Consider the following 14,623-nt stretch of genomic DNA (forward strand, 5'->3'; position numbering starts at 1 on the left):
GGCAGCAACCTCTACGACATCGGCCAGAGCAACATTTTTCATGACACATCTCCAAAGGCAAGAGAAACAAAGGAAAAAAATGAACTTGTGGGACTTCATCAAGATGAAAAGCTTCTGCACAGCCTAGGACACCGCCAAAAAAACTAAGAGGCAGCCCACGGAATGAGAGAATATATTTGCAAATGACACTACAGATAAAAGACTGGTATCCAAGATGTACAAAGAACTTCTCGAACTCAACACACAAGAAACAAATAAATTGCATTGTCTTTGAAACAAAAGAAAAGAGAGATGGAGCTTCCTATTTGCTGGGCCGCATATTTCTACCCGTAAGGAACTATGCAAGAGATCTAGAAAAGAGGCTGGGGAAATAATCAGGGGTTCTGAGCCTCACCATTGGCTTTTTGACCTTATTAATGTGTGAGATACATGAGAGGCTCAGGACCGAGCCAGGGCAATGACTAGGGAAAGCCCTATCCTTTAGTCTGGGCCACTGTTTTTCAAACATGTTCTGCACAGTCCAGGAGTTTCAGGGGAAGGAGGCAGCTATACAGAGGTTGCAAACTCAAGTGTCCCAGAGCTTGTCAGGTACCTGAGGGAATGCGCAGAGAGGACCAATGTAGGACGTTAATGCTAAGTTACCTGTATTGCTGTGGAGCAAGTTTACTTACGCTGCCTTTTTAGTGAATTTAAATTGATGGGCTAATTTTTTTGAGAAGTTTTAGATAAATAGAGAATTGAGCAGATGGTACAGAGAGTTCCCATATAACTCCCCTCTCCTGCCTTGTGGTTTCCCCTATTGTTAACATCTTGCATTAGTGTTGTACATTTGTTACAACTGATGAACCAACATAGACACATTTTTATTAACCGAAGTCCATAGTTTATCTGGGGGTTCACTCTTTCTGTTGTATAGTTCCATGGATTTTAACAAATGCATAATATCATATGCTCACCATTATGTATCATACAGAATCGTTTCACTGCCCTAAAAATCCCCAGTGTTGCCCCATTCATCCTTACCACCCCTCCCCTCACCTGGCAATCACTAGTCTTTCTACTGCCTCCCATGGTTTTGCCCTTTCCACAACGTCATGTTGGAATCACACAATGTGTAGCCTTTTCAGTTTGGCTTCTTACACTTAGTAATAAGAATTTAAGCTTTCTCCATGTCTTTCCATGGCTTAATAGCTCATTTCTTTTTAGCACGGCAGAACAGTCCATTGTCTGGATGTACCACAGTTCATTTATCCATTCATCATTTGAAGGGCATCTTGGCTGCTTCTAGTTTAGGGCAATTATGAATTAAGCTGCTGTAAACACCCACGCATAGGTTTTTGTATGGATGTTAAGTTTTCAGCTCATTTGGGTAAATACTAAGGAGCATGACTGCTGAATTGTATGGTACGTATATGCTTAGTTTAGTAAGAAACCACAAAACTGTTTTCCCAAGGGCCCACACCATTTTGCATTCCCACCAGCAAGGACAGAGAGTTCCCGTAGCTCCACGTCCTCACCAGCATTAGCGGATGTCAGTGTTTTTGGATTTTAGTCATTCCAATAGGTGCGTAGTGGTATTTCATTGTTGCTTTAATTTACAATTCCCTAATGACATATGATTTTTAGCATTTTGTCATACACATACATCTGTAAATCTTGAGTGAGGTGGCTATTCAGATCCTTTGCCCATTTTTAAAATGGGTTGTTTTCCTCATTTGTCGAATTTTAAGTTTTTGGGTACTTTGGATACAAATCCTTTATCATATATGTATTTTGAAAATGTTTTCTCCCAGTCTGTGGCTCATCTTTTCCTTTTCTTATCAGTGCCTTTTGCAGAGCAGTGTTTTAAGTTTTAATAAAGTCCAACTTATCATTTTTTTCATTTCTGGATCTACACTGCATTTTAAAACACCAGGCTAACCAAACAGAACAGTTCGCCAGCTGTTGACCCTGGACTTAGGGGCTCAGATAGGAGATGTTTCCTAAAACTGGAATATAAGCAGAAGTGCTGGTACCTAGGGCCAACTTGGGGGATGTGCACAAGTTCAGGGAAAATGTCAATCAGGTGGTGGAGGGCTCCCTGGCTGGCCTTCTGTTTTGTTTTGTGTTTTAAAGGATAGTTTTAGATGATAGCATAATGTATAGACTTGTGGAATTCCTACATTGTATACCTGAACTAATGTAACAGTGTGTGTCAACCATACTTAAAACCAACAACAAAAGAATAGTTTTGGGTTCACAGAAAAGTTGCAAAGATACTACACAAAGGGTTACCATGTCCCTCATACCCAGTTTCCCTTATACAATCCTACCTTGGTATGGCACATTTGTCCCAACCAATGAAACGACGCTGATACATGATTATTAATTAAAGTCCACGCTCTAGTTGAAGTTTCTTCATTTTTCCCTAACGTGTTGTTCTGACCTAGGACCCCATTCAGGCTGACACATGACATTTGTTGTCCTGTCTCCTTAGGCGCCTCTTGTCTGTGACAGTTTCTTGCATTTTTCTTGTTTTTGATGGCCGTGACAGTTTCGAGGAGGACTGGTCAGGTATTTTGTAGAATGAGCCCCAGTGCTTTCCTCATGATTGGACTGGGGTTATATGATTTTGAGAAGAAGACCAGAGAGGCCGCATGACTGGGAGGCTCAGTCGGTTGAGCATCTGCCTTCGGCTCAGGTCGTGATCCCGGGGTCCTGGGATCGAGCCCCATGTCGGGCTCCCTGCTCAGCGGGGAACCTGCTTCTCCCTCTCCCTCTGTCCCTCTCCCCACTTGTTCTCTCTCTCAAATAAATAAAATCTTAAAAGAAAAAAAAAGGTCATAGAGGTCATGTGCCATTCTCATAACATCACGTTAAGGGTGCTGTCTGGCACAGCCCAACACCACCACTACCTCTATTTATTTGTTTGTTTGTTTTTAAGATTTTATTTATTTATTTGAGAGAGTGAATGAGAGAGAGAGAGAGAATGCACCAGCGGGGGGTGGGGGAGAGGCAGACTCTTCTCAGAGCAGGGAGCTGGATGCGGGGCTCCATCCCTGGACCCTGAGATCATGACCTGAGCCGAAGGCAGACACTTAACCACCTGAGCCACCCAGACACCCCACCACCTCTTTTTAAAAGCTTTATTTCACATCTTCCAACTTGAGAGCTCAGCTCCTATTCAAACCCAGTCAAAGGATAGTTTCCTGGTGCAGAGGCCAACACCCCACTCATGCTGTAGGGGGTCTGTTTGGGGAATGGAGGTTGGCTTAGGCATGCGTTCTTGGCTTTACCACCTGAGTTGTGTGGTTGGAAAGATAATAACATCGATGGCATGAGAAGGAACCTACCTTCAGAAGGTAGTATGGGGTGGAGGGCTATAGAGTCCCTTCTGGATAATGCCAGCATTCAAAGAAACTGGCTCTGGGCTGTCCTCAGGTGGAGGCCGTCCTCATGGGAGGCTGCCCATGTCTGTCTTGAATCTGTGCTAGGACACAGTCTTTTACCAGAGCTCCTCCCTATCCTGGCAGGCCTGCTACCCTCTGACCTACCACCAACAACCCCCCTGTCTCCCTCGTGCCACTCTCCCTTCCACCAACTGCCAACCCCTTCTTCCTACGCAGGGGGCAGGACTGGAGCTTTGTACAGTTAAACCACTTGTCTCTTGTTGCCATGGCAGTAAGTCCGCTGGCTGTCAGAGCCGGGGGAGAAGGACGGAGGAGGTGTGCTCAACACCCCTTGCTCAAACACGCTCAAAAGCCACTGGCTTGAGTTTCTATAGCCAACGTAACAGTACACGTGATTCAGATGGAGGGGAGGTAGGGAAACGTTTCTGCACCCTCCCTCTGCTGGCAGAGTTCTCTCCTTACCTTTTGTCAGAGACAAGCTGAGACCTTTCCTGCTGGGATTCAGGCGTCTGGGGAAAGGACTTCACATGATTGAATGAATTCACTGCTGGCGAGTTAACCTGTTGAACCAAGAAGAAATTTCACAGTATTACCTTGAAGCTACTGACATGGGAAAATGTCCTGGATGTCTGTTTCAAGGCAAAAAAGCTAGCTCTAAAAATTGTTATGTACAACACATGTGGCAGAAAAAGAATTCATCTAGACATTGTGATGACTATAATGATGGGCATCAAAATATGACCTCTGGATGGCAGGACCGTGGGTAAGGTGTGACGTACTCCTTGCCCTCTTCTGTGCTACTCCGCACTGAGCACGTGCTGCTTCTTTGTACTTAGGAGAAAGGGTTTAAACTGCGATCTGACAATTCTCCGGAAGTCCCCTCTGCTTTTGCCTCCCCTTGTCCCCCAAACAGTTACTACCAGAGGCGGGAGAAATCCATTGAGCACTTCATGTAGAACACCTCCGCCACGGAGTCCTGCAACCTTGCGTGTCTCCACACAGGGCTTGTGAGCAAGGCCTCCACTGCAGCTTATCTGAGTTTTGGCAGAATGCCCTGTGATTCTCCTAGAACATGAGTAGTTGTGACAAGGCTGTTCTCCACTTGCCTTCCTATCTCCCCGGGAGGTGGTCGTGGGACAGTTTCCCATCCCCTCCCTTGTTCTGATGAGATTTAAGGCTTTCTGCCTCGCTCCACTCAGGGTACATTTGCAGGCTAGAAAACTGCCTAGCGGCAGCATAGAACCCACTCACCGGCAACAGGGTGCCCCGTCATCCCTACTGCCTTTATCTGGTCTGTTTTGTTTCAGTGACTTCCTGTGGGGCAGAGGACGCGCAGAGCTGACATCTTTGGCTACTCTAGTTTTTGCCGTCTCTATGAGCCACACACTGCCTGAACCTGTCCGCCTTGCCTTGACTCTTCCTGCGTCACCCAGGATGATCGTCACCATCTACTGTTCAGTGGCTAAAGCCCCTTGGGCACCGGCAGTGGCTGAGGGCGTCTCCACGAAGGGTTCTTGAAGGGAGAACAGACAGAACGCAGGGCTGCTGGGAACATGGATGGGAACCAAGGACATTTTTAATTTTCCTAACTTCCACCTGAAATTTAGCATTTCTTTCAACAATACCATGTGGATAACAAACCATTAGCAGTATATGTAGTACCAGTGACTTCGTCATCAGTTGGAAATCACAGATATTTTCATATCATACTATACTGTTGTAGGAATCTTGACATACTGTGTTCACCACTACTTTGAAATTATGTTAAATATTGGGTCCACCCCCCAGGTCTTATTAATTTTGCTTTAAAAATATTTTGATAACTTTAATTCCATCTTATTGGTTTTCTTTGTCATCTCGTGTATTAAATTTTATCCTGCTATTCTTCTCTAGTGTCTGGTAACATGGCTACTTGGTAACATACTGGTCACTGCCTGGCTGTGTGTCATTGGCCAAATAACTTCTCGGGCTCTCAGCTTCCTTGTCCTTAAAATGAAGGGATCAGCTGTTAATCTCTGAGGGTTCCGCCAGCCACACCGATGATATGATAATACGTATCTCGTCAGTTCCATTACACCACAACTGAGGAGCTACGGGAGGACAACTGGAATTGGGGGTTTGTATTATGCTTCTTAACATGTCATTTTAGCTGTCATAGTATTACAGAGAACTTGCAGGAATCTGTCTAGCAAATACGCAAACAGTTATCTACAAATACGTTTCCAGAGCAAAACTAGAAACAACCTAAACATTAAACAATAGAAGATTAAGCAGATTAATATAAGTTCATAGGATGGAACAGTGATGGCCATTAGAATGATACAGAACATACAGAACAGTATCGTGGAAGAGTAGTCATGTGCTGCAGTGAGGTCCACAAGTAAAGCCAGTTGTGATACTTGAAGACCAATATGACTCTATTTTTATAAAAACATATGGAAATATATGCATAGGAAAAAAGACAATATAATCCAACATGATAATGTTGCTTATGCTTAAATGGTGGGATTAGGGTGATTTTTACTTCTTTGTGTTTTTTTCTATTTTCCAAAATTTCTATAACTTATATATATAAATTGTAGAAATATATGTTTACGTACATATACACATATGTATACACACACACACACATATATATGACTGTAGTAAAAAACAGTCACTATTGTCAATATGGTATCACAGGACAACATCACACAAAGCAACAGTGGCGAATCCACTGGTCTGGGCACACCTTCCATCCTCCACATTTCTATGTGTCAGCACGGAGCACGGAGACAGTGAGACCCTGGCCACTGGCACTCCTCGTGACTAAGATGAGCACTTGCCTCTGAGCCAAGGCTGAGAGCATGTAGGCCCGTGGGCTGAAGCTCCCACTCTTCTGCCTCTGACAGCCTCTCCCCAGTCGCCCTAACATTCCCCAGCCCCAGGAGGAGGGTGGGCTCTGGGGCAGTGAAGGGGACAGCTGCTCATACCTGCAGGCTGGTGGCCTCCTCTGCCCACCAGGCTTCAAACTCCTTCTGCAGCTTCACCTTGGCCTTGTCCATGAGCAACTGCAAGTGCTCGATCTCCACCTTGAGGGCCTTCAGGCGCATGAACATTTGTTTATACCTACAGTGAAATCAGGCAAGAGTCTTGAAAATCACTGGCGGGGAGGGGAAAGGCCGGGAGTGGAGTGTCACTGAGGGGCCTGTGCCTCAGAGGTCTGGCAGTGTCGTGCTGCAGCCAGGGACTGGGACCCCAGGGGAACCCACGGAGGCCAGGGGCCAGGGCCTGGGCTTGAGTACCCTCACAGAGAAGCAGAACCACGTGGTTTTGTCGAGCAGGCTCATGGGCTCTGTGTCTGAGATGAATACCCTTCCTTCCAGAAGGACGGCTACCGTTACTGAGCCCTTACTACGGGGCAGGCATTGCTCTAGGGCCTCAGAATAGCAAGTCATTCAGTCCTCTACACAGTCCTATGAAAAGATGCTGTCTTTGGCCTGCGGGGCATAGCAAACATTGGTTGAACATGTCAATCAAGGAATGAACGACAGAGCTGGACCGTAGTGTTAAGTGAGAGTCTGTGACCATGCTGAGCATCAGTTATGGCCACGTGTCTGCTGATGCTGGAGCTTCCTCACTCTGTTAGGGACATCATCTTGGGGCCCTGACTGGCTGCCAGAGGGTGTGAGGCTCTCAGGGCGCCCTGCAGGTGAGGAGACTCAGGAGCAAGTGGGGGCTGAGCTGCAAGCGGGAGGGAGCCCTCCGTGGTCATACTTCTAGGCGCCTCTAGATGGCAGCAGTAGATAAGCCTAGCTGCTCCTGAGAGGCAGCCCGGGACCTGGGGCTTGGGAGGGTGCCAACAAGCAAACCTCTCTGTGGGCTCCAGGGCCTGGCTAGGCCTTCTGCTCCCGATTCCAACCCCACACTGCTTGTGGTCCCTGCATTCCACATCTGTCCGCTCAAAGGCAGCACACCCTCCAGCTATTGGAGGACCCAACTACCGGACCCACTTCCTAGAGCAGCTCCAGACGTGGGCTGGGAAGTAGCCAGTCCACTGGGCCTGGGCAGCTCTGGGTATCCCCAAGGGCCCAAGGAGCCTGGGGTCAGGGTGTATGAGGTGAACAAAAGGGTACCTTATCTTTTCTTCCTCCAGTTGGGATCGAAGCTTCTCTTCCAGCAAGTCTGGCTTCGAAGGCATGGCTGTGTTTTCTGAAATGCCTGTGGAAGGGAGATGTCAATGGGTTATTCCAACAAGGAAGAACGGTAAAAGGAGAAGTGTGATATTTAGGACGGAGGACAGGGTAAAGTACATTCCAAGATGAAAGGGGACTCTGTGAGGACCTTCTGGGGCCTTTGGGTGGGAGTCTGCTTCAGCTCCCTCCTCTGGATGGCAATCTCTTCTTGGCTGAAAGCCTCCGAGGAGAGGCTTCCATGATTATTTCGGCTGTCCCTCCCACAGTCCAACATCTGTCACTGGAAGAGAATTCATCCTTACATTGCTACTAATCCTTTTACTGTTGAGTTCACTTATTTCCTCTTGAATCCCCAGGGAAGATGCAAAATAGCATTTTCCCATCCTCTGCTCCAGAGCCCCTCACTAATGGGAAGACATCACTAACCCGTTTCACATCCGTCACATCTGTCTTTGCACCCGTTGAGGTGCCGAGGGCCTCTGGCCTCCAATCCTTTCTCCTGTTTTTGACTTCCCTCCAAAGCAGAGGTTGCCAAGCCCGAGGAACCCAAGCTATGCTAACACACAGCTAGAGCTAACAACATGCTCAGACACCCTGCCCACGAGACACAGTGACAGGCCCAGACCACGGTCCTGGGGAGGGCTGTGTTCTCAGGTATGCTGACCCCTGCTACTGGTTACCTAGTTGCCCACTCTGGCGAGTTGCTTGTCTGGGTCCCGGGCCCTCCTAGCCTGCTGGGCGAGGTCCACCTATCCTCCTAGGAGTCTCTGTGGCTGCTCTGCATTTCCTAGCCTCACAGGGGGTATCTTGGAAGTCACACAGCTCTGCTTTTTCACTCCACGTGGGGGGAGAATCTGCTCTGGGCCAGGGGTTTTCTGGACATGATTGGACTTCATCCTTCTAGTACTCATTTGAAGCATTATTGTTCTCGTTTGGCAGGGAAGGACACTGAGGTTCAAAGAGGTTAACTTGCCCAAGGCCACTCGGTTAACTTCAGGAACCCAGATCCAAATCCAGCTTTGTTTGGATGAAAGGGCCTTGGAACCAGAAATTCCTTCTATTGGCATTTCTGACAGATGGTCATCTGCTTTCTGCCCAAATACTTCCGGGGGCAGGGAGCTCACTCGGCTCAGGAGCCCATTTCATGGTGGGTAGCTCTGTTTCCTCTTCCTTTGAGCTGAAACCCGTCCCACTAACTTTTTCCTGCCTCTACTTTGGGTCTGCAGGGCAGCACAGCACGTCTTTCTTCCTTCCTTTGACGGCCCTTTAGAGATTTTCACAACCACAACAAAATAATGTACCAACCATGTATTTGGAGCTTTTATTCTCAGGCTGACTCTGCCCGACTCTCTCATCTAAGGGCTCAGTGACATGGTTGCTTTCTGACTGATCTTAAGGATTAGGTTCTAAATCTGGACATAATACTTCGGATAGGTCTGAAAGGGACAAGGTAGAGAATGGCCCTCCAACCTTTAAAAATTGTGCATTCTCTATTTCTCTAGCAGGTAAATTATGAACAATGACCATTTATTGAATGCCTGCTGTCTGCTAGGTTCTGCCAAGTTCTACCAGGCACTGGGCTAGGTGCCCAATACCTTATTGCTAATTCTCAAAATAACCCAGCAGGGAAGGTCTTACCATCTCATTTCAGTTAGATTCTGAGGCTCAGAGAGAGCTGTGAATAACGCAAAGTCACACAGCTAATGAGCAGAGCTGGGATTTGAACTCAAATTTTTCTGGTTCCAAAGAGCTCAGTGTGTAAACCAGGCAGCCTCCCCGCCCCCCATGCCTTTTTCGTTTTTCAACAGCTTTGTCATTGTCATGGCCTGTCAGTCTGTCACTGGCCTCTATTAAGCCTGTGGTTAGTTTCAACACTTTCATATTTTTATGAGTGGTTGTCAAAACACATCTTATTTCAGCGTGATTGTCCTTTTGATCCTAAATGCCACACTTCCCATCTATTGGGGGTTAAGCCTTCTGAGAGGTCCTTATTCTGTCATGCCTTTATTCTGTCCATTTTAGCTACCTTTTATGTCATTACCTAACTCATTGATAAATACGCAAAGCAGGTCAGGAGTCTGTCCTTTATCTTCTAGACACTGATGCTCTCTCTCCCATGTGCCAAGTGGCAATTGTCTCTTGGAAACTGACTGGACAAGTGTCTTACTCCATCTAAACACGGGAGATGTAGATGCCATTTGACTCGCCAACTGAAGATGACATGTCACCCGGGCTAGTGTGGTTTTTGCCCCTGATGAGTTGGCTGCCTGTCCACGTTGCCCATGCTCACCCAGCCTAGGCACCAGGAGCCCCTGGAGGGCAGGGACTGGGCCTGCAGCTGCTCTTAGGATCTCCCCTGTGCTTTGTGCAGGCTCCACGTGCAGGGGACCCTCAATGCTCTGTGTGGGCCCCGGCTCTTGCCCTCTCTGAGAAACGTCAGATGTGATAAACTGAAGATAGTGTCTTCACATCTCACTGATAATAGTAGGACTTGAAATGGACAGAACGTTTCGCTGTCTCTTAACTGTTTCAGAAATGAGCAAATCTATCTTCCAGCTTGTTGAAAAAGAAAAGCTGTGAATCTCCTTCCTCCTGTTAACACTTTTTGGTGCCACGCCAAGGGAACCCCTGAGCAATTTAGCGAAGACCCTGCTGTGTAGTGGCTGGCTGGGTGGCCTGCAGACACACTCTGTATGAGAGATTGCTGGAGGAGGGCGAGGGCAGGGCTGCTGGATCCGCACAGGGGCATCTCACCCAGTCTGGCGGAGACTGTCTCTAAGGGCCTCATGCAGGGAGCCCGAGATGACCTGGTCTCCCATTTAAAGGCTGTGGCTGCCCCAGCATGAGCGCAGAGCCCATCTGTAGGACAGGGCTCTCGCCCCGCACCGTCGCTGTCTTTTCCTCGGGCATCTTGCAGGCTCCCCTGGAAGATCACAGTGGCAGGTGCCTTGGAGTTGCGTGGGTGTCCAGGAGCCTAGGGCAGGGAGAACACTACTCTGAATGCAGCTGACCCAAGAATAAGAGAGGATGTCAGCTCTTGTTTTTGGGGCATGCTCTCGGTTCTACTCTCTGTGCTGCCTCATTTATTCCTGTCATTCTAGCTAGCAGATACTATCACCTCTGTTTTTCAGACAAGGAGAGCAAGGCTTGGGTAACCAGGTGATATGCACCATGCCATAAAGCTGCCAAAGAGAAAAGCCAGCTTCGAATCCAGGGCTGGTCATTCATTCACTCATGTAACAAATGGGCTGCCCCCATTCCAGGGGCAGTCTGCTGGGGAAGGTGGACAATGGACCAACAAAAAACTGAGTTGACATAATGCCAGGGGCTGAAGGGCACCACGAGGAGAGAAAGCTGGATAAAGGGTGGAGGGCTGCTATGTTAGGTAGAGTGGTCGGGGAGGTGTCTCTGAGGAGGGGGCAAAGACTTGAATGAAGGGAGGGAACAAACATGCAGAAATCAGGATGGAGAGTATAGCAGTGAGTGCAAAGGGCCTGAGGTACATCTGCTTGGTGCTTCTGAGGAACTGGAGAGGGCCAATGTGTCTGGGAAAGTTGGAAGGGGAGACTGGTGGGAGCTGAGGCCAGAGCATGTAGGATCTTGTAGACCCTGGTAATGATCTTAGCTTTGACAGAGACGGAGGCTAGAGCATTTTGAGGACAGAAATGGCTTGATCTATCCCTTTGATAGCTAAGCCAAGCAGTTTTTTGCTGATTAAGACAAAGCTGCTCTGAACTAAAGAATGGTCCCTGTGAGCTGGCGCCAGGATGCTATGAGCCTATTGAAAGGATGTGGGAAAGAAAGCTGGGGCAAGGGACCTCGGGCAGCCAGAATGGGGGCACAACATATCCCCAAGACACAAGCTGTCCACGTTGTCATGGCAACCCATGGGTTATTGCCAAAGGTGATGTCTGCTTAGTGAAATGCATTATAACCCCAGCAGGAGACAGCCCCTGGCTGCTTCTGATGCTTCCTGAGGTTGGGCTTATCAGTCTTGTCCAAAGAGAAAGAGGGGCTGGGAACTGAAAGGAAACTGAACAAAAGCCGCCGAGCAAGAACAGAGGAAGAGGGGGTAACTGAAGGGCATTTGGGCTTTGTAGGTCTCCGTGCCCACTGGGACTGTGGCCAGGGACAGAGCCTCCAGTCACCTGACAGGAGGCACAGGGGGCCGTCCTTTCAATCACAGGATTCTGGCTGGAACAGGAGCACAGGGGTTTGTAGCCCTGAGGAGCCTATGAGGTGACACAGTGACTGTGCCTGGGGCAGCCGGCTCCAAAGAAATACAAAAGCAAGAAAGAAGGGTTTCGTTCCAGCAGCCGTAGATCTGAATGTCACACAAGGAGGGAGCTGTGAGTGGTCAAATAGTATATGAAACTTCAAACAGGGCGCCCACAGTCCCAGGCTGACCCTACATCTGAAGTGTCAGGTATTTGGGAACCAGCAGCACCAGGAGAAGAGAGGCACCTGCTAGGAAGGTAGGCCTCCCATGGGCCCCCTCCTACCTGGCGGGATCATTATAACTCCCCTTCCTGCTTCCCCATACCCTCCATTCAAACATAAAGCGCATGCGTGTTTGCGCATGCACCCCCCCTCAAAAAACCACTCTCCTACAGTCATTCAGTGTCCGAAATGTGCAGAACAGAATTTCTTTGGTTCAGTGGCTCTCTACTGGGTGTGCACATGAGAGGATGGTAAAAGCACAGAGACAGCTGGGCCCTGGGCTAGACCTACTGGGTTAGAATTTTCCCTTAGGTTCCCTGGAGTCTCAGATGCTCAGCCCTGGTTAAGAAACACTGCTCAAGGCTTTGAGCCCAGGTTTGATGCAAGTGCTCCGTGCAGTCCTCACAAGGAACGCAGAACCCGCAGCCGTTTAGACGGGACAGTGCAAGGGGCTGGTGGGTCCCTTTGGCCCCACCCACTCTCCAGACTTTTGGGAGCCCCACTAGGGCAAAGGGGCCCAGGGGTTTCCAGAAGGAAGACACACTATTTGTAGGGCTGGAGCTGCCTGCCCTTGATCCTGTAGAGGGTAGACGAAATGTGAGCCGTGATATCCACCACCGGGCTGCTCCGTGGGTCAGATACTTCCTGGGTCTTATCTTTTTATTATTTTTAAATTTAAATTTTATTTTTTAAAATTTATTATGTTATGTTAGTCACCATACAGTACATCATTAGCTTTTGATGTAGGGTTCCATGATTCATTGTTTGCGTGTAACACCCTGTGCTCCTCCTTACTACCCACCACCAGGCAAACCCATCCCCCACCCTCCTCACCTCTCAAACCCTCAGTTTGTCTCCCAGAGTCCATAGTCTCTCATGGTTCATTCCCCCTCTGTTCCCCCCCTTCATTTTTCCCTTCCTTCTCCTATGGTCCTCCATGCTATTGCTTATGTTCCACATATGAGTGAAACCATATGATAATTGTCTTTATCTGCTTGACTTATTTCACTTAGCAAAATCCCCTCCAGTTCCATCCATGCTGATGCAAATGGTGGGTATTCATCCTTTCCGATGGCTGAGTAATATTCTATTGTATATATGAACCACATCTTCTTTATCTGTTCATCTGTTGAAAGGCATCTCATCTCCTTCCACAGTTTGGCTATTGTGGACTTTGCTGCTGTGAACACTGGGGGGCATGTGCCTCTTCTTTTCATTACATCTGTATCTGTGGGGTAAATACCCAGTAGTGCAATTGCTGGGTCATAGGGTAGCTCTATTTTTAACTTTTTAAGGGACCTCCACACTGTTTTCCAAAGTGGCTGCACCAGCTTACATTCCCACCAACAGTGTAAGAGGGTTCCCCTTTCTCCACATCCTCTCCAACAATTGTTGTTTCCTGCCTTGTCAATTTTTGCCATTCTAACTGGTGTAAGGTGCTATCTCAATGTGGTTTTGATTTGAATTTCCCTGACGGCTAATGATGTTGAACATTTTTTCATGTGTCTATTAGCCATTCGTATGTCTTCTCTGGAGAAGTGTCTGTTCATGTCTTCTGTCCATTTTTTGACTTGATTATTTGTTTTTTGAGTGTTGAGTTTGTGAAGTTCTTTATAGATTTTGGATACTGTCCTTTATCTGTAGTGTCATTTGCAAATATCATCTCCCATTCTGTGGGTTGCCTCTTTGTTTTGTTGACTGTTTCCTTTGCTGCACAGAAGCTTTTTATCTTGATGAAGTCCCAAAAGTTCATTTTCGCTTTTGTTTCCCTTGTCTTTAGAGACATGTCTTGAAGAAGTTGCTGTGGCTGATGTCGAAGAGGTTACTGCCTATGTTCTCCTCCTAGAGGAGGAAAATCCTAGATTTTGTTGGATTCCTGTCTCACATCGAGGTCTTTCATCCATTTAGAGTTTATCTTTGTGTATGGTGCAAGAGAATGGTCAAGTTTCATTCTTCTGTATATAGCTCTCCAATTTTTCCTGTGTCTTATCTTATATAATCTTCACGACCCCCACTACAGATGGGGAAACTGAGCTCTGACAGGGGAAATAATCTGCCCAGGATCACACTGCTAGTTAGTAGAGATGGGGTCAGGACCCAGCTCTGTCTCACTTCAAGGCTGGTACTTTTTACTCGGGAAGTAATTCTGATAATGAAGGAAGCCATGGGGCAGATCACTGATGTCGGTATTGACTTGTCCTTGGTATTTGAAGGCAATGCCCTTTTTCCATGAATGCCTTTCAGATCTGCAGCTGGGTTGAAAGAAAGTCTCAGTCTCTCCTTGAGTGCTGGCCTGTGAAGATTGCCCTTTACTAACCGAAACCCTGGCCTGCAGCCTGATCCCACTTGGTATTTGCAGCTCGTCTGCTGGGTGTGAGGAGTTGTCCTTACTGGAGTCTGCACCTTTCCCAAGTTCAGCTGCTGGAAGACCCAGGACCAGCCTGCTCGTCTCCTAGACTGTGTGTTAGGAGTCCTAAGGAAGGCAATCTTGAAATTTGCAACAGGGTGCCAGAGCCAAAAGGGCCTCCATGGGCTTCCAGAGGCTTCTGTAGAGCAAAGGCTACAGGGCCCAACATGGCAGTTGCTGGTCCAGTGCCCCGTGTGGGAGGAAGCCATGAG

General features: G+C 47.8%; 1 protein-coding gene across 12 annotated transcripts in view; it reads right to left on the bottom strand.

The window, feature by feature from the left end:
- Window positions 1-14,623, bottom strand: part of KIF6 (kinesin family member 6) — a 465,947-nt gene that overhangs the window by 29,218 nt on the left and 422,106 nt on the right. For 11 of the 12 annotated variants that reach the window (XM_034660659.1, XM_034660662.1, XM_034660661.1 and 8 more), the window contains 3 exons: window positions 7,505-7,589; window positions 6,362-6,497; window positions 3,852-3,949 (listed from right to left, as the gene is read on the bottom strand). In XM_034660659.1, coding sequence (XP_034516550.1) covers window positions 3,852-3,949; window positions 6,362-6,497; window positions 7,505-7,589 — 319 coding nt within the window. Of the gene's footprint in view, window positions 1-3,851; window positions 3,950-6,361; window positions 6,498-7,504; window positions 7,590-10,327; window positions 10,539-14,623 lie in introns of those variants that run through there. The other variant, XM_034660663.1, reaches the window with a different exon arrangement.

The sequence above is a fragment of the Ailuropoda melanoleuca genome, chromosome 5 (genome assembly GCF_002007445.2).
Source record: "Ailuropoda melanoleuca isolate Jingjing chromosome 5, ASM200744v2, whole genome shotgun sequence".
Taxonomy (NCBI): domain Eukaryota; kingdom Metazoa; phylum Chordata; class Mammalia; order Carnivora; family Ursidae; genus Ailuropoda; species Ailuropoda melanoleuca.